The sequence below is a fragment of the Podarcis bocagei genome (genome assembly GCF_964188305.1).
Source record: "Podarcis bocagei genome assembly, chromosome: 13".
In the NCBI taxonomy this organism is placed as follows: Eukaryota; Metazoa; Chordata; class Lepidosauria; order Squamata; family Lacertidae; genus Podarcis; species Podarcis bocagei.
In genome coordinates this window covers 36,796,788-36,814,530 of record NC_138138.1, presented here as the reverse complement: position 1 = coordinate 36,814,530, position 17,743 = coordinate 36,796,788, and the positions used below count along the sequence as shown (strand labels likewise).

General features: G+C 47.0%; 1 protein-coding gene across 5 annotated transcripts; it reads right to left on the bottom strand.

The window, feature by feature from the left end:
* Positions 1-102: 102 nt before the first annotated feature.
* DKKL1 (dickkopf like acrosomal protein 1) lies at positions 103-15,572 on the bottom strand. Of its 5 annotated transcripts, none has more exons than XM_081169077.1 (8): positions 15,549-15,572; positions 13,348-13,525; positions 9,464-9,598; positions 8,053-8,151; positions 3,061-3,156; positions 2,419-2,566; positions 1,496-1,658; positions 103-610 (listed from the first exon to the last, which is right to left on the bottom strand). In XM_081169077.1, exons 2-8 carry the CDS (start codon positions 13,483-13,485, stop codon positions 268-270), a joined length of 1,122 nt encoding a protein of 373 aa, XP_081025203.1. In that variant the 5' UTR covers positions 13,486-13,525; positions 15,549-15,572; the 3' UTR covers positions 103-267. The 5 variants fall into 5 exon arrangements, with proteins under 5 accessions (XP_081025203.1, XP_081025202.1, XP_081025199.1 ...); XM_081169076.1 differs by lacking the exon at positions 15,549-15,572 and adding an exon at positions 15,254-15,410; XM_081169073.1 differs by lacking the exon at positions 15,549-15,572 and adding an exon at positions 14,496-14,791.
* Positions 15,573-17,743: the final 2,171 nt, after the last annotated feature.

The window sequence follows — 17,743 nt, the reverse complement described above, 5'->3', positions numbered from 1 at the left end:
TTCTTCGGTGTAAAGAATAAGAGACTTTGGTAATTAAGCAGTGTATAAATAGCTTAAATAAATGAATCTGCATTGCGAACAAAGCAACATTTGCACAGCTACTGGTGTGAATGATTTAATTAACAAAAACTTTTTTTTTGCTAAATGGAATCTAGAAATAAGTGGATTATGAGGGAAAGTACAGAGATTAAGACGATAAGCATAAAAAGGGTTGTGAGCATTGAAGTGTAACAAGCTATGTAAATTATGGGCCAAAAACAATGGTAATTAGTAAAAGCCAGGCCCAATGTACTGCCCCATTTCATTGGCCAATTGCTTGAGTTCCTGGAAATCTGCTTGTTTGGAATCAGCCATATCTTCCTCCCATGGCAACTGCCTTTTCTCATCATAGTCTTCACTGAGCCCCTTTGGTTGGCCAATATCTTCCATGGAATAAGGAGATCTGGGCAGATTGACTAATGCCAGTTGGCCATCTTGCACAGAGTCATCGTAATAAGCATCCTCTTTGTCACGACGCATCAGGATTGGCTGGTAGAAAGAGAGCTGTTGGTCTGGTCTACTAATATCCACACTGTTCTCTGGATTTTCACATGTAGAAGCTGTTGTATATCTAGGAGAGAAAGCAACCGATTGACAAGACTGAATGAGTGTCTCTGTCTCTCTCTCTCTCTCTCTCTCTCTCTCTCTATATATATATATACGCACACGCGCGCGCACACGCACACAGACACTATATACACACACTGCTTTCTAAAAAAAAAAATGTTTAGGGGTACTTTCATCTTCCTACTCATATTGAAATACTGCCCCTCAATGAGGCCAAACTTAGATTCACAAAATGTTTAGGGGTATGTGTACCACTGCATTCCCCCCATAAAAAATCACTGAGCACACACACACACACCCCACACACTGTACTTTCCCGTGTATGAGACTAGGTTTTTTTACTTAAAAATTATGTGAAAAACTGTGGGTCATCTTATACACAGGGCAATCTCCCCCCTATTTTCTTAAATTGGAGTCCCAAAAATAGGGGGCGTCTTATACATGGGGGCATCTTATTACATGAAAAAATACGGGGGGGGGGGGTATCATCCCAGTCCAATCAACATTAATTGCATCTTACAGAGTACCCTAAAACAATATGTGGAGCAAATGCAATAATATAAGACTTCATTTATTTTATCTTAAATCAGTCTTGCAAAACAGTACAATTTTATTAGCACATAGTTTATTGGGGTATTATTATTGTAATTAATTTATTAACTGCCTTCTGCACAACTGTCTTAATGTGATGTACAATAAAAAGGAAAAGGAAAAAAGGAAAAGGAAAAAGAAAAAGGAAAAAAAACAAAACCCAACCTAGTTAAAAACGCAAGAAACAGCAGATACACTTAAAACCAAAACCAAAACAATGCAAAACAGACAGTCTTGCAGCTACTTTAGTTGCAGCTTTCTCTTGTGAATAATTCTACAGAGACAGAATCCTCCTTACCTTTTAGCTCTGCACTTCAGCCCTTGGGCACATGGGCAATACTGGCTAGATTTGGGAAAGGCTCTGAGGCTGCCCCAACCCATCAGTCCAAAGAGGGAACTGGTGGGAATCTGGCATACTTCCCCTTCCTTTGGATAAGGAGTGCAGACTGGGAACGAGAGAGCTGTGTTGGAGATAGGATAGAGATTATAAAGGATTATGTGAAGAAAATCCATAAAGTAAAATCTGTCTGGAATATCTGCTATACAATATACACTGGATTGGTTCACACGTAACGCTAAGACAAACTATGTCGTGGCATGAATGAGCTACTATACTGGTGCACATTTAGAAAAATTCAGCCGCTTAGCTCCTCTCCTTGTGAGCTAAACCATAGTTAGTGCAAACCATAGTTTGCATTATGTGCAAATCCAGTCTTGTGGTTTGTTTCAGTAGCCCAAACCAAACACAAGCTATAACCAATACCTGCTCTTGGCTTACAGATTGTGATAATGAGGACAGGGGTTATATCAGGACCATGGTGTGAGAGGCAAAGATTAGCTGCCTCTCCATGTGCACCGTGGTCTCAATCTGGATTATAGTCCCCAGAGCAGTACACCCGTCGAAGCGGTACCTATTTATCTACTTGCACTTTGACATGCTTTCGAACTGCTAGGTTGGCAGGAGCAGGGACCGAGGAATGGGAGCTCATCCCGTCGCGGGGATTCGAACCGCCAACCTTCTGATCGGCAAGTTCTAGGCTCTGTGCTTTAACTCACAGCGCCACCCGTGTCCCATACCAGGAATTGGTACTTTCAGTTTAAAAGCTTTCACGCAACTCCAAGTAAAGCAGTCAACATCACAAAATATGAGCAGACCAAATCCGAGGGAGGGGGGAAATAGATTATCACGCCGGAGGCATGAGTACATAAAAACCATCTTACAGTTGCTGGTGGTGCAGCACAGCCCCTGAGCACACTTGTCCTGGCGTGGGTCACATCTTGTTCCGCTCTCACCACGGCTCACACCTTTTGCACACCTGCCCCACACACAGAGGTATCCCAGACAGCATTCCCTGTCCTTCCTGCATATCTAGGAGACAAAGCATGATGACGACAGAGCATTTATTCTTTGAAGCTCAAAACTAGAAAATTCATTTAAAATACAAAGGCACTACCAGTGAAAACACCCTGCCTAATTTTATTTATTCAGGATATGCTACTCAAAAGGCCAGCTTCTGTGTTTGCATTTCAAAATAGGAGCAGACCAATACCAAAATTGCACAGAACCAAGGCGCTTTTCTCTCTTTTTCTGATACCCTTTTCTTCTTTCTCGCTCTTGCTCTCTTCCTGGCCAGCAGGCTGTCTGTCAGAGGAAGGGCAGATTCCTCTTGCCAGAGGCCTGAACTGATCACATTCGAGAGCTTTTGAAATTAGGCAGAGGGCCACATGCAGACTAGGACTGTAGGTTGCCAGCACTCTTGTGGAAAGACTTTTGCTTTGGAGCCTCTTGTTTTAGAATACCCCCTTTCTGTGGTAGAAATGTTTTCCAGGAACAATTCTGGCAGCAAAGTTGGGTGTACTCACTGTATTCTTGACCTTACACTGCTGACACCGGGAAGCAAGGAAGGACTTAAAGCAGAACTGGTCCTTTTGGCAGTCACTGTCACTCACACATTCCTGCTGGAGAGGAAGGACATATTTAAAAAGGGCTACAAGACCATAGCACTAGCAAGTTCCCTATTTCGTTGCTGGGTAATGGCTGAATTTAAGACTGCAGTTGGCTTCTGTGGAGCATCTTAGCTGGCTACTAGGATGGGACTTCTCCCTACCTCAGCTCAAACCTGTAAGTTTCCCATAGATTGCTCTACATGTAAAGGTAAAGGGACCCCTGACCATTAGGTCCAGTCGTGACCGACTCTGGGGTTGCGGCGCTCATCTCGCTTTATTGGCCGAGGGAGCCGGCGAACAGCTTCTGGGTCATGTGGCCAGCATGACTAAGCCTCTTCTGGCGAACCAGAGCAGCACACAGAAACGCCGTTTACCTTCCCGCCGAAGCAGTACCTATTTATCTACTTGCACTTTGACGTGCTTTCAAACTGCTAGGTGGGCAGGGACCGAGCAACGACAGCTCACCCCGTCACAGGGATTCGAACTGCCGACCTTCTGATCGGCAAGTCCTAGGCTCTGTGGTTTAACCCACAGCGGCACCCGCATCCCACACCAGAATATAAACAGCTCCATTTCCCATGTATATTCCCAACTAGCATTGTATTCAGTCATAGGGAATTTAACTGTGCGCTTAAGCACAGGCTCCAAGCTCTCCCATTCCTTGCTTCCCTTGAACTAGGACAAGGGTGGGGGAACTTTTTTCAGCCCAAGGGCCACATTCCCTTCTGGGCAGCCTTCCAGGGGCCACATGCCAGGGGTGGGGTCAACAGCGGTGACTTGCAAAGGCCAGATTCCTATACAACCTGCATCCAGGGAAGCAAGGACCATAGTTCAAGGGCACATCTTCCGAACCTGGCAAAAGCATTCAAGAAGGTTGTAGAGCAGAGCTGGTGAACTCACAGGGAGGGTGTGCAGCCTACAGAAAGTCCTCGTGGTTATTTAATGAGGCCTGTAGGGTCACATTTGGTCGCCAGCCTGAGCTTCACTGCTCCTGCACTCTGCTGCAGGCCTTCATCAAGAGCCCTGCTAGAGAACTGTATAGAAACCCATTGATAAAGCTTTTAATATTACCAACACTTGCGTGGAACTCGGAGCCAGTGTGGTGTAGTTGTTAGAGTGCTGGAATAGGACCCAGGAGACCAGGGTTCGAATCCCCACTCGGCCATGAAACTCACACTGAGTGACCGTGGGCCGGTCACAGTCTCTCTACCTCACAGGGATGTTGTGAGGATAAAATTGGGAGGAAGAGGACCAAGTATGCCACCTTGAGCTCCTTGGAGGGGGTTATAAATGTAATAAATAAAGAAAACAAAAACACAGCAGCCCCAAGAAGCTATCTAGTCACCTCTCCCACCTCGTGGAAGAATTCAGATCAGACAAAAAGAAAGCACCCACATGAGCAATGCTTTTAGCACATGAAAGACAGTCAGAAAATTGGAAATAAACCTCTTATCCCTCTCAGGCACACCAGCTGTTTTGCCTTACATGCCACAAATTCTCCTGCAAACAACCTCAGTTTGGAAGCGGCATTTCTAGTACACAGATGTTTGTCTTAAAATGTTTGTGCCATTTATCTCCACAAGAATCCTTCACAGGTGTGGCAAACACAGGATGCTGAGTGTCGCCTTCCAATGTACAGCACCCGTTTCAAGAATTGTTTCAATTCTTACTCTTACATACAGTACACACACATAAAGCACAGCTGGAAAATACCGTAGTTTTAAGTATGGTCTGGTATGACAGTCAGATGCATAATGATCTCTTGGTGGTTTGTTTTCTCTTCAAAAAGAAGACATAATGTGGGAAACCTCTTTTAGTTCAGGTTTCCTTTTTCGGTGCAAGTGTGTAACCTGTTCAATTTGAAGAGTGAAGTGCCAGATAAAACCTCAGAAATTCATTTGGGTGAGTGATTTCCAATGGATGGGGTGTCATTGCCCTGCGTAGGTTTCTGCCTCTCCCCATCATTAATGCACAGAAACGTATGGCTTATTTATTGTTTTGTAATTTATTCCAGTCGCAGAGTACAGCTTTTCTTGGTACGGAACTATATAGCGAGCCAAGAACAAGGTTGCTGTTGAAGCGGCTAGTCATATACTGAGTTTTCAGATTTTAACAAGAATTTGCTTCCTGTTATCAGATTAACAAGTTGCTCTACTCTGTCTCAAGCAGGGCGGAATTTTGTTCTTGTTTATTTTCTCTCTCGTGTTTTTCTGTAAAAACAATAACAAAAATGATTTATTTTTTTATTGTTTTTACAGGGGGGGAAATACAAAAGAGCGTGGTGCTGATAGCACCAAGGTCACAGGTTTGATCCCCATATGGGACAGCTGCGTATTCCTGAATTGCAGAGGGTTGAACTAGATGATACTATGGGTCCCTTCCAACTCTGTGATTCTATTGCATATGGAATATCTTTATTTAATGTTGAGCATCAATCAGCACAAATTTATTCAGTCGATTGCTGTTTCCTGGGCTCGTGACTATCCAGTTTAACTCTATGTTTTAATCTAGCTGGTCAGATACCAAATTTTGCTGTGTGTGGAAATGATTCTGCATATCTTTATTTGGAAATTTCATATATATTTGGGGATGTGATGTTTTATTCCATGTTGTGAGGCCTTTTGATTATAGACAGTGAGCCTGAAACCAAGACTGATGGGGGGAAATGGGTTACCTTGGCACAGAACTTTGAATGCCCCAGCACAGACATATTTAACTTACAGGCCAGGTTTTAGGTCTAACCAACCATTTCCTAGCCTGCTACAAGAAGAAAGTGCCAGAAAAGGGTGTGTGTGTATATATATTTCTCTCTTTTTTCCTTCCTCTCTGCACAGAGACGATTCCAGTCTGTTTTCTTAGAGCCAAATGTTGCTATTTCTGAACAGGGCTGGGCGTAATCAAAGAGGAGAGCAAAACTGAAGTAACCTGACGGGCCATTGATTTCAGTGGGGGAGTTGGGCTGCTCTCATTGAAACCAACAGGAAAAACTGCTCACAGTTTGAGGGTGTAATATCGAACACTGCTGGTAATTACTATAGCTTGTAGGTCAGTGACAATATGACAGGTGTAAGAAAATTATGGGAATTATTGGGGAAATAATAAGAATTGTACTCCCTTGCTACCAGCTATGCGTGGGGTGGAACTGCTGTCACCTCTCTCTTACCCTTCAAATTCAACACCTACCTTTTCCATACTTACATCTGCACCATACATTTAAAGCACATGCCGCTCCCGATAAGAATCCCGTAAGCTGTAGTTTGTTAACAGTGCTGGGAATTGGACTCTGTGATAGGTAAACTACAGTTCCCAGAGTTCCTTGGGGGAAGCCATGTGCTTTAAATGTATAGTGTGGGTGTGGTGGTAGCAATGCTTAAGAACATTTCACAGCAGCCACCCATGTTTCTTCCCTCCCTGCCTTGTTTTCCCACTGTTGATTTTAAATTGTAAGCTCCTTGCAAGCAGAGACCTGTGTATGTTGCCCATGTGCACTGTTACATGCAGCGGTAGCACAGGAAGAGTTGTTGTTGCTGTTTTGAATCCCGGCCAGGATTCAGGAGGTTCTATCTGTGCTATTCTGTATCCAAGAACCTGATCCTATAATATTAACTTTAAAGAAGAAAAGAAAAATACAAATTGCTCATTCTCAGGGTTTTGTTTTCAAAAGGAAAGATTTTTATTTCAAGAATTTGAGAGAAACTCTCTTCTCCTTTTGAAGGATTCTCTCCCCAGCCTGCCACCCTGTGGATGTGAAAGAGGAAATAGCTAGGAAACCAGAGACATTCTCTGCTGCCCAGGCAAATTAGAGGTTTCCCTCCTGCCTTATATTTTCCGCCAGAAGAAAAGGAAATGATGCTTTCGTGGAAGGAGCTTGCGGTTTGGGGTGACAGGCAGGGCCTTCTTCTTGATGGGGTGGGGGGCTGTCAAAAGCCCATTCCGAATGGCCAGCAGCCTGTGCCTCCTGTCAGTGGCCGGCTCTTCCTTTTCCCAGTTGGCTTCGGGGATGGGCTTGCTCTTAAGGTGCTGGGGCAAGCGGAAGATTAGAAAGGTCAGCCTAGGCCTAGGCTGGGGTGGGCCCAGCTTGAGGAATCTGAGCCCAGTGCTCTCTCTGTCTGCCTCAGCGCCATTTTCTTCCTGACTAGCCACTGGCTTTTTCTCCTGGAAAGATACAGATAAAATGCAACCCGGGTGAGGATATTACCTCAGTGGTTTGTGGGAATCAGCCTGAGAAGGACTTTATGCTTAGAATGAGAAGTGGTGGGAGGGTTTCCAAGCTGGGGGTCCACATTCTTTTACCCCCTCCAGGAGAGAAGATGGGGTCAGAGGAAGAGGAATTCCTGGGATAGGGAAAAGACCAATCTACAGGAATAGGGAGAAAGAGGGGGCAACCTGTGGCCCTCCAGATGTTGCTGGGCTCCTATCATCCCCTGACCCCTGATGAGGGCAACAATATCCAGAGGACCAGAAGTTCACCCATCCCTCCTTTTGGGGAAAGCAGAGGTTACACTAATCTAACAAGGTTTATTGGCCATGGTAGTTGAACTGAACTGAACTGGCAATATCAAATGCTGGGGAACAGATAGCACAGGGCAACTGCAGCCTTCCATCCCTACTTATAAACTTCCCAGCGTAAAAACCCAGCTGTGTAGATCAGGCTAGTTTCTACCCCTCCCTATTCTCTATCCAGGGAACTGAGAGGCATGATCAGAGTTCTAAGACATATTCAAGCCCGGCATAGATATGCAAGGGGGATATGAAGTATGCCCGCAGAAGGAGAGAGGTCTAAAGACCAGACAGAGAGGTCTGGAGGGATGCATCTAGACTCTTGCCACACACACCAAGTCACACGCAACCAAAAAATTAGCTGAGGAAAGGTGACTGGGCTTGTTACCCTCCTGAGCGTACACTGACCTCATCCTCTTCCTCCTCCTCTGGGCGGGCGTCTGCCTGTTCAATAGAAGTCACCGTTTTCTCTGAAAACACCATCTCTCCTGTACGGTTATCAGTCATCTGCATATTTTGAGAGAACAACATTAAGATTGCATGGGAGAGACAGAACAAGTGAAGAAGCCTCCTTACTTTTAAACATTTGTGAGGCAGCAGCATGGTGGACGGCAGAAACATCCTCATGGCCAAGGCTCCACAGAGCTATGGGGACAGTTGACTTGGCTTCACAGGGGCAAGGGGGTGTCCTCAAGTGCCTGCACTAGACTTGCCACCCCCTTAGGAAAGAGGTGGAGAGCCTATGCCTGTCCCGTCAGCCCAAGACAACATGGCCAGGGGTCATGGATTATGGGAGTTGTAGTCTAGCAACACCTGGAGAGCGCCCTTATTCCCCTCACAGAGCTGTGGTTCTCAACATGGCTCAACAGTCAGTTCCTCTGCCCAGGGAACTCTGGGAATTGTAGCTCTGTGAGGGCAACGGAGGTCTCCTAACAATGCTCAGAACCCCTTAACAAACTACACTTCCCAGGAGTCTTTGGAGGAAGCTATAATAATAATAATAATAATAATAATAATAATAATAATAATAATAATAATTTATTATTTGTACCCCGCCTATCTGGCTGGGTTTCCCCAGCCACTCTGGGTGGCTTCCAACAAAGATTAAAAATACATCAAAATGTCACACATTAAAAACTTCCCTGAAGAGCGCTGCCTGTTTAAAGATGCATGATGCCACTTTAAATGTACAGTGCTGATGGGGCCCCAGTCAGATTAGACCCATGGAAACTAATGAATCCAAGTTAGTCATGTCCATTAACTTCAGTTGGTCTGCTAGCATGGGACAGAACCCATAGTCTCCAAACAGCATGCACCAGATTATAATACCAATGGTGGACTGTGGGAGGGAAAGAATACATGGGAAAAGATTATTCCATGGCTTTGTTGGGATGGTTGGTTGCTTGAGTTGCAATATATACACCGAGAGCCATTTGTCAGAAGGGGTGAAAGCTGACAGGAAACGTGAACTTGCTTCAAGAACCATGTCAAGGTTCAGCCTTGCCAGATAAGCAACTGGGAGTCCAGACCTAAGATCTATTCCAGGCTGGCCAAAGGGGTTCTGCTGACTGTGGCTGAGCATCTAAGCCGCCCTCTGCTGCCTTGTGTATATATTTTATATGTTACTGACAAAATGCCTTTTTAGTCTAGAATTTTATGTCCCCAAATGGCTACCCAACGATAGGGACGGCCTGGACACCACCAGCTACATTGATCAGAACTTGCATCCCCAGGTATTGAATTGCCAGCCAGTGAGGTAAGCTGAGCTTAGCTATCCATGGTTCTTCATTTTGGTTTTGGTTTTCAATAGCTCACTCACTTTGCTGATTTCATGGTGGCTGTAGACGGTGGCATTCCCCACTTTCCGTTGGTGCTTCTCCTCGTTGTGATAGTTTGAGGGCAGCTTGCTGATATCCACAGAGGGCTCAAGCTGGTCTTTCCCCAGCACGTCCTCCTACACAACAGACAAAAACGGATCATTATCCCGTGTAGGGAAAGGAGACAGAGGGTCCCACCAGATGAACTGTTTATTGTGTATCCTGATTCCCTTGGACAAAACTTACACAGAGGTTAGATTATGTGCAGTCTTTATTTAACATTCATTTTTATTTGTTTGCAGGGAGGTTATACAACAGTGAGCATTAGTGCTGCATTCATTCCAATTCGCTTTTGGAGTGTTTGCGTGTCTTCCGGTATTTTATCCTTTCCGCTCATTTCCTCATCACTTTCCTAGCCACAAAAAGTCCATTTCTTTTTCAAAGTGAATTTCATTTGCACTTCAATTGTGCAAACCTAAACTCTGAGGATACATTTGGATGCCACCCGCAAAATGCTCACTGTTTGTGCAAGATACCCTCTTGCCCACCCTAATTTGACCTTTTTACAATAAGGAAAGTGACGGGGAAAGTGTGAGTCAACAGTTGCTTGACACAACCACCGTATAACCTCTCCAAAAAACAAACAAAAATAATGATTGATAAAGAGCCATAATTGTCGTTCCGCCCCATGAACTTCATGCAAAGAAATCAAGTTGAATGATTAATAAACCGGTCTGGAAGCTCAACAGCATCTTCTCCCTCTCTCCCAAAAGTAGCCTTCATCAGAGGAATCAGTTAAAATAATAATAAACATAAGTTTGTTTTCTTACTAGTCTTCTGTTTATTTTTGAAATAAATAAATAACAATGTGGTTTTTTTAAAAAAAGAAACAAATTTGAGGAACAGCAACCAAGAATGCCAGCCTTAATGGTTCGTAGTTGGTCAATTTCATCAAAGGGTACTTTCAGATGAGAGATCTCTCTCAAGTATGGCTGGCCATAAACCACTTAACTGTTTAACTGCCAAGGCCCAAGATGTCTAGCAGAATCCTCAGTGCCTGCAGGTGAGAACCCTCCCCTTTCCGCAGCTTCTAAGAATTCTCATGGAGGAAAACAATAAACAGGTCAGTGTGATTTCTGCAGCAAGGCAGAAACAATTTAGATTTAAACTTGAAGTTTCAGCCTAGAAATTAACTGAAATTAACCATTACAAGACAAGATGCCACACCCACAAAATGCTCACAAGCTGTTGTGCTGTCAGGGCAGGACTTTGATGCAGACTTCTATAAGACCACCGAGTCTGAAATTGCTCACAAGAGTAGATTTAATAGGTTTATTATGCCAGCACAAAGTACAGTGGTACCCCGCAAGACGAATGCCTCGCAAGACGGAAAACCCGCAAGACAAAAGGGTTTTCTGTTTTGGAGGCGCTTCGCAAGACGAATTTCCCTATGGGCTTGCATCGCAAGACGAAAGCCCATAGGGAAATGCTGGCGGTCGGGAGCAAAGGCTTTCGCCCACAGCCGGCCTTCAGAAGAGGACCTCTTCTGAAGGCCGGCGGGGGGCAAAAGTCTTTGCTCCCCCCCCCCCGCCTGCCTTCCCCCCCGCCTGCCCCGGGCGATCTTAAAATGCTGGCGGGCGGGAGCGAAGCGTTCGCTGCCGACCCCCAGCATTTTAACATCTCCAAGGGACAGCAGAGAAGTCTCTGTCCCGGGGAGATTTTAAAATGCTGGGGGTCGGGAGCGAAGCGTTAGCTGCCGACCCCCAGCATTTTAAAATCTCCCCCTGTCCCGGGGAGATTATAAAATGCTGGGGGTCGGGAGCGAAGCGCTGCCGACCCCCAGCATTTTAAAATCTCCCCGTGTCCCGGGAAGGTTTTAAAATGCTGGGGGTCGGGAGCGAAGCGCTGCCGACCCCCAGCATTTTAAAATCTCCCCGTGTCCCGGGAAGGTTTTAAAATGCTGGGGGTCGGGAGCGAAGCGCTGCCGACCCCCAGCATTTTAAAATCTCCCCGTGTCCCGGGGAAGGTTTTAAAATGCTGGGGGTCAGGAGCGAAGCGCTGCCGACCCCCAGCATTTTAAAATCTTCCAGGGACACGGGGAGATTTTAAAATGCTGGGGGTCGGCAGCGCTTCGCTCCCGACCCCCAGCATTTTAAAACGCTGTTCCGAAGGGGGGCGGGGACACCTGCCCCAGCCGCCCCACTTCGGAAAGCTGTTCCGAAGTGGGGAGGGGGGGCGGGGACACCTGCCCCAGCCGCCCCACTTCGGAAAGCTGTTCCGAAGTGGGGAGGGGGGGCGGGGACACCTGCCCCAGCCGCCCCACTTCGGAAAGCTGTTCCGAAGTGGGGCGGGGGGGCGGGGACACCTGCCCCAGCCACCCCACTTCAGAAAGCTGTTCCGAAGTGGGGCGGGGGGGCGGGGACAGCTGCCCCAGCCGCCCCACTTCGGAAAGCTCTTCCGAAGTGGGGAGGGGAGGCGGGGACACCTGCCCCAGCCGCCCCACTTCGGAAAGCTGTTCCGAAGTGGGGCGGGGGGGCGGGGACACCTGCCCCAGCCGCCCCACTTCGGAAAGCTGTTCCGAAGTGGGGCGGGGGGGCGGGGACACCTGCCCCAGCCGCCCCACTTCGGAAAGCTGTTCCGAAGTGGGGCGGGGGGCGGGAACACCTTCTGAAGGCGGGCAGGGGGCGAAAGTCTTTGTCCCCCCTGCCTGCCTTCCCAGGGGCTTTTAAATCGCCCCGGACAGCGGAGAAGTCCTCCGCTGTCCGGGGCGATTTTAAAATGCCGCCCGCCAGCATTTTAAGATCGCCCCGGACAGCGGAGAAGTCCTCCGCTGTCCCAGGGTTTTTTAAAATGCTGGGGGTGGGAAGAAAAGCCCTTGTCCCCCCCCCCCCAGCCTTCAGAAGAGGTCCGGGGACAGACTGTCCCCGGACCTGGTCTGAAGGTGGTTTCCCTAGGAACGCATTAATTGATTTTCAATGCATTCCTATGGGAAACCGTGCATCGCAAGACGAAAAAACCGCAAGACGAAGAGACTTGCGGAACGAATTAATTTCGTCTTGCGAGGCACCACTGTATTAATTTCAGCATTCAAATTTCAACGCAGAAATTAAGGATTGTGCTTTCCAAATATGTAGAATTAGGCATTCTTAACCCCCAAACCCCAGCTTTTGAACCTAAAAATCATGAGAAATTTGCTTGTGAACCTCTGAGAAATCAACATTTTACATTCCCAAAGGCTGGGAATTGATGCTATTCTAAATTCCCATAATGTAATTAGCACTGGAACACTTTCTCATCCACCTCCAGGGGAAAGCACACACCCAAACAAACATTAACTGTGAGCACATCATTCATTTAAAGCACACGACTTGCCCCAGAGAATCCTGGGAACTGTAGTTTACTCCCACAGAGCCACCATTTCCAGCACCACCAATAATACACTATAGTTCCCAGGACTCCCCCCACCCCAGCCTTTCTGGAGAAGGAAAATGTGTTTTAAATGTATTGTGCGTATGCAACCTGAGTGCATCATGAGCAAGAAAAAGAATGAGCAGGTTGTGGGGAATTAGACGATAATGAGAACGAGATGGAGAAAAGTTATTCAAGATCTTGGGCTTTAAATGTAAAGGATGGGCAGATTCCCTCTAGAATTCCTAGATGCTGTGCAGTGTTTACTGCAGCCTCCGCCAACCTGGGGCTGGTGGGAGTCGCAGACCAAATCAGCCAGAGGATACCAGGATTATTGCAAGAATCCTCCCTTTAAAAAAACCCAACTCATTACAGATGCTCACAGAGCATCTAAAGCATCCCTTCTATTATGTGGGATGGGTGTGTGTGGATCTGATGCTCCCTCTCTCCCTCTCTCATCATCATCATCATCCCTTACCCGGCTCTGCTCAAAGATGTTGCGAAACTCCTTGAAGAGCCTCTCCACACTGGGGGGCAGGAAGGCAGCAGATGCCGTGGTCCTTCCTTGCATCAGAGCTGTCAGGCACCAGAATCCCCACACCAGCGGCAGCAGCATCTTGGGCCGATCCCTGATTCTGTCGCTGCCAGAGCCAGACCTGCGCAAAAGGGAGAAGCAGGAAAGGGGAAATATCGGAGAGAGAGGAGCTAACCCAGCAGGCACCGCCCCTGCCGGCTATTCTCAAGACCCTCCCCTCCTGCACTCAGGCATCCACCCAGCCCCACAACCCTTCGTCCCTTTGCTCTGCCCCAGAACAACCCACATGGACCAGTGCTTAGAGGCCCAAAGGGACAGAGGCCTTTCCCCCCAAATCCCAGGCAAACCGAGTGGAAAAAAGCAAGGATGGGGTGCTTTGGGGCTCCCAAGGGCTGTGGGTCAGGCCAGAGCACGTGCTGTGCATGCAGAAGGTCCCTGGCTCAATCCCTGGCATCACCAGGTGTCGGAAACCCTGAAGGGGAGCTGCCAGTCAGTGCAGTAAACACTGAGGGTAGATCCACACCATATACAGTGGTACCTCGGGTTAAGAACTTAATTCGTTCTGGAGGTCTGTTCTTAACCTGAAACTGTTCTTAACCTGAAGCACCACTTTAGCTAATGGGGCCTCCCGCTGCCGCCACACAATTTCTGTTCTCATCCTGAAGCAAAGTTCTTAACCTGAAGTAATATTTCTGGGTTAGCAGAGTCTGTAACCTGAAGCGTATGTAACCCGAGGTACCACTGTATTTAACACGCATTTAAAGAACATTATTTCCCCCAATGACTCCTGGGAGCTGTAGCTACCATTCTCATAGAGCAACAATTTCCAGTGCCCTTAACAAACTACAGTTCCCAAGATGATTGGGCGGGGGGTGTTTTAAATGTATGGTGTGGATCTGCCCTGAGGTGGTGGCACCAAAAGACAGACTAAGCGTGTTCCAGCGGAGGGTGGTCCATGAGGAAAAACAGGGCTCTCAAATTTCAGCGAGGAAATACAGTTCTAAAATTTGCCCCCCTCCCCATGGCACCAGTGTCCAGCACAGCCCCTAAAACCACCTCTGATATTGGCCTGCCACCCTCCTCGCACCCACCCCTCCTCGGCACCCACACCCTTCGGGGTCAGACACCCCTCTGCCCCACACAGAGGCTGCAGCCCACCTCTTCTTAACCCCCTCGATTCACTAGCCAGCCTGTAACTAAGCAGAACTCCCTGTCGGTCAGTTTCTGACAGGCCCATTTGAAAAAAGGTTCCGGTTCCAGAATGTGCCAGCTTTGCCTGACATCTGTCAGGGCAGAGCAGCTGTTTCTCCACACAGATCCATACAGTGTATGTGTGGGGTGTCTTCTTACAGCCTTCCCATAAGCTGCCATAGGCCCCTTGAAGGATTTAGAGGGCCTCACATCCATTGCCCTATTTGCAATGTTTAGTTTGAGCTAGGGTTGACTCCAGAACATAACGTGAATCCCGGAGAGTTCAGCACTAGACGGAACATATGAAGTAACAATGAAGGACACTTCTGAGCATGTCAAGAGCGCTTTCCCCTCACTGTTCAGGAAACAGTCAGCCCCCACTGCAGAATATTAAGAAGCAAGGCTCTTAGGTCAGAAGGGCTGGCCTTCAAAGCCCGGGAAGGCAGGTGAAGGCTGCAATCCTAACTTCACTTACCTGGAAGTAAGCACCTCTGAATTCAATAGGTCTTACTTCTTAGTAGATATGGTTAGGATTGCACAAATAAATGTCCACCTCGGTGTCTTCTCCCTCTGCCTCCAGTAATCCAAAGGACCAGATCCCCACATCTCTTTATCATTCACACATTTAAACCCAGCTGCTAAACCCAGCACAACTTACAAAAAAGGAAAAGCAGCACACAATAAAGGCCAAGATATTCAACATTAAAAGCACAGGACTGAAAGCAAACATCTTCGAAAGAGGACTTATGGAGATCCCTGCTGGATCAGCCCTAGGTCCATCTAGGCCACACACAGGGCCTGAAGGGCATATTGTTTGTAGACATAGAATTTCTATTAAGTCATAGTGGCCAATGGTGGTCATAGTGTGGTGGTTAAAGTGTTGGACTAGGACCTGGGAGACGAGCCCTGCACCTCACTGGGTGATCTTGGGACAGCCTCTCGGCCAAATTTACCTCACAGATTTCCAGTGGGCATCAAACAGAGCAGGAAGAGCTCTATGGCTGACTACACACCATACATGTAAATCATGTAAATCAATATCTTGGGAACTGTAGTTTCTCCCTCAGAACTACAAGTCCCAGCACCTTTAAATTACAATTCCCAGGGTTCTTTGGGGGAAGTAATGTTTAGAGTCAATCCTGACATACCCACACTTCCACTTGTCCCATTGCTTTTCCCCGGGAGAACAGTGACAATTTGTGTTTTATTTTGCTCCAATTTAGCACTGAAGTGCAGGTTTTCCCTGGGAAAAGAGCAGGGCAAGGGGGAAATTGCTCGGATTCATGCCTAGAAAGTGTGGGTTAAGCCGAAAACGGTTCAAGCCCCTGCTTTCTAGGTAACAGGACAAGCGGAAATGTGGATGAGCTCAAGTAGTGCTATTAAAAACTCAGCAACAGATCTTTGAAGAGCAGCATGCTGTTTATGGAGCTGGTGGAAGTTGTGGTCCAAAAAAACATCTGGAGGGCCCCAGAGGGGGAAGGTTGCTTTTAATTACTGTACCACTGTCATTTTCAATCTGTCTTCCTCAGAGACTCGAACTGGGTTGCTAACTAACCAGACAGAAACACTTTTCACAGCAGTGTGGTTTGCAAGTATTATTAGCTGGTGACAGTGTCCACTAAGCAATCCCTTACTTAGCAAGTTAAGTACAATGGTGCCTCGGGTTACATACGCTTCAGGTTACAGACACTTCAGGTTACAGACTCCGCTAACCCAGAAATAGTACTTCAGGTTAAGAACTTTGCTTCAGGATGAGAACAGAAATCGTGCTCCGGGAGGGCGGCGGCAGCGGGAGGCCCCATTAGCTAAAGTGGTGCTTCAGGTTAAGAACAGTTTCAGGTTAAGAACGGACTTCCGAAATGAATTTTAAGTACTTAACCCGAGGTACCACTGTATTATCACTTGCTAATAGCTGCAGAACAAGCTGCCATTAAGAGCACAGGAGCAGGGTCCAGTAACAAAGTTGGCAACTGTAACCCTAAAGTCTTTTCCTGCAGGACACAGCCACAGCAGGGAGTTGAATGAATTGTTTTGAATCACTCTCTTAATATTTTGCATGGGGTGACAGCTAGACATCAGAAGAGCGGACCACACCCTGCACAACTGCATGCTAGCATGCATCCTAGAATACTCCGCACTTTGGAGGTACTGTAGCAGATATGCAGAGGTCCCTCCGCAAAAACAAAACAACAAAGAAAGTAAATCACAGATTAAAGTGTTTTCTGGGGGCAGGTTTGGAACCCACTGTATAGCAGCCCTGTAATATAAACACTGGATTCCTGTGACTGGTTCTCATGGCCAGGAAGCTACTTGCTTCCATAAGAACAATGGGTGCATTTCTGCCGTGTCACCATTAGGTGGTGACTTATGATTCCAGCGAAACTGACATGTACCGTATTGTCAAAAGTCCACCATGATTAAAAATCCAGGAAATGACTCTCCCTGCCTGGGAAGTGTGTGCATGTGTGTGAACTGGAGGGGGGCGGGGGAGAGATTTCGTCATTCCAAACCCTCTCGCTAAATTCATATGGGAAATCAGAAGCCTAGGAGTAGAGCACAACCTTCTCTCCTCTGAAATAAAAAAATTAAGGTCTCATATATATAATAAATGTTCATGAATGTACCAACCGTCCTGAAACCATTTTGACTCCCAAACTGACCAAATGTTTTCTCTGCAAGGAGGGAGGGGGGTGAGGGAACCTTCCCATTGTCTCAGGAATTGGGAAATCACCATCTCAAAGGAATGGCCAGACTACCAGGAAAGGCAATCAGATAAGGCGTTATCAGATAACCTGGCAGACAGGAAAAACAACAACATTCAAATTTCTGTTGTAGACCACCTTTTCTGTGATGTACCATAGGTATGATGTTTGTGGGGGGGTGGTCTTGGGTTACACCCCTTCTGTGATGTATGCATGATGTATGGAGGGGTGGTCTTGAGCTCCAGGGCAGGGAATTTAAAATGTCTATATAAGGGCAGGCACACCTTTGTTCTGGGTCCTCCTCCATCCTCCTGCGTGTGAGGGGAGCACCCTGTTGCAACAGCTTTAATAAAGATCAGGCTTACTAGCTGCTTTGCTTCTCAATATTCTTTGGTTGGCCTCTTTTATTTTCTCCTACCAATAGGGAACCCACGTAAGGACTCTAT

Coding starts and splice junctions, on each gene's coding strand:
- DKKL1 (XM_081169073.1), bottom strand. CDS start 14,641: ATGGGCCTGTCAGAAACTGACCGACAGGGAGTTCTGCTTAGTTACAGG. Junction 13,526..14,495: donor GGTGTGGGTGCCGAGGAGGG/GTGGGTGCGAGG, acceptor CCTTTTGCGCAG/GTCTGGCTCTGGCAGCGACA. Junction 8,152..9,463: donor GCCACCATGAAATCAGCAAA/GTGAGTGAGCTA, acceptor CAAAATATGCAG/ATGACTGATAACCGTACAGG.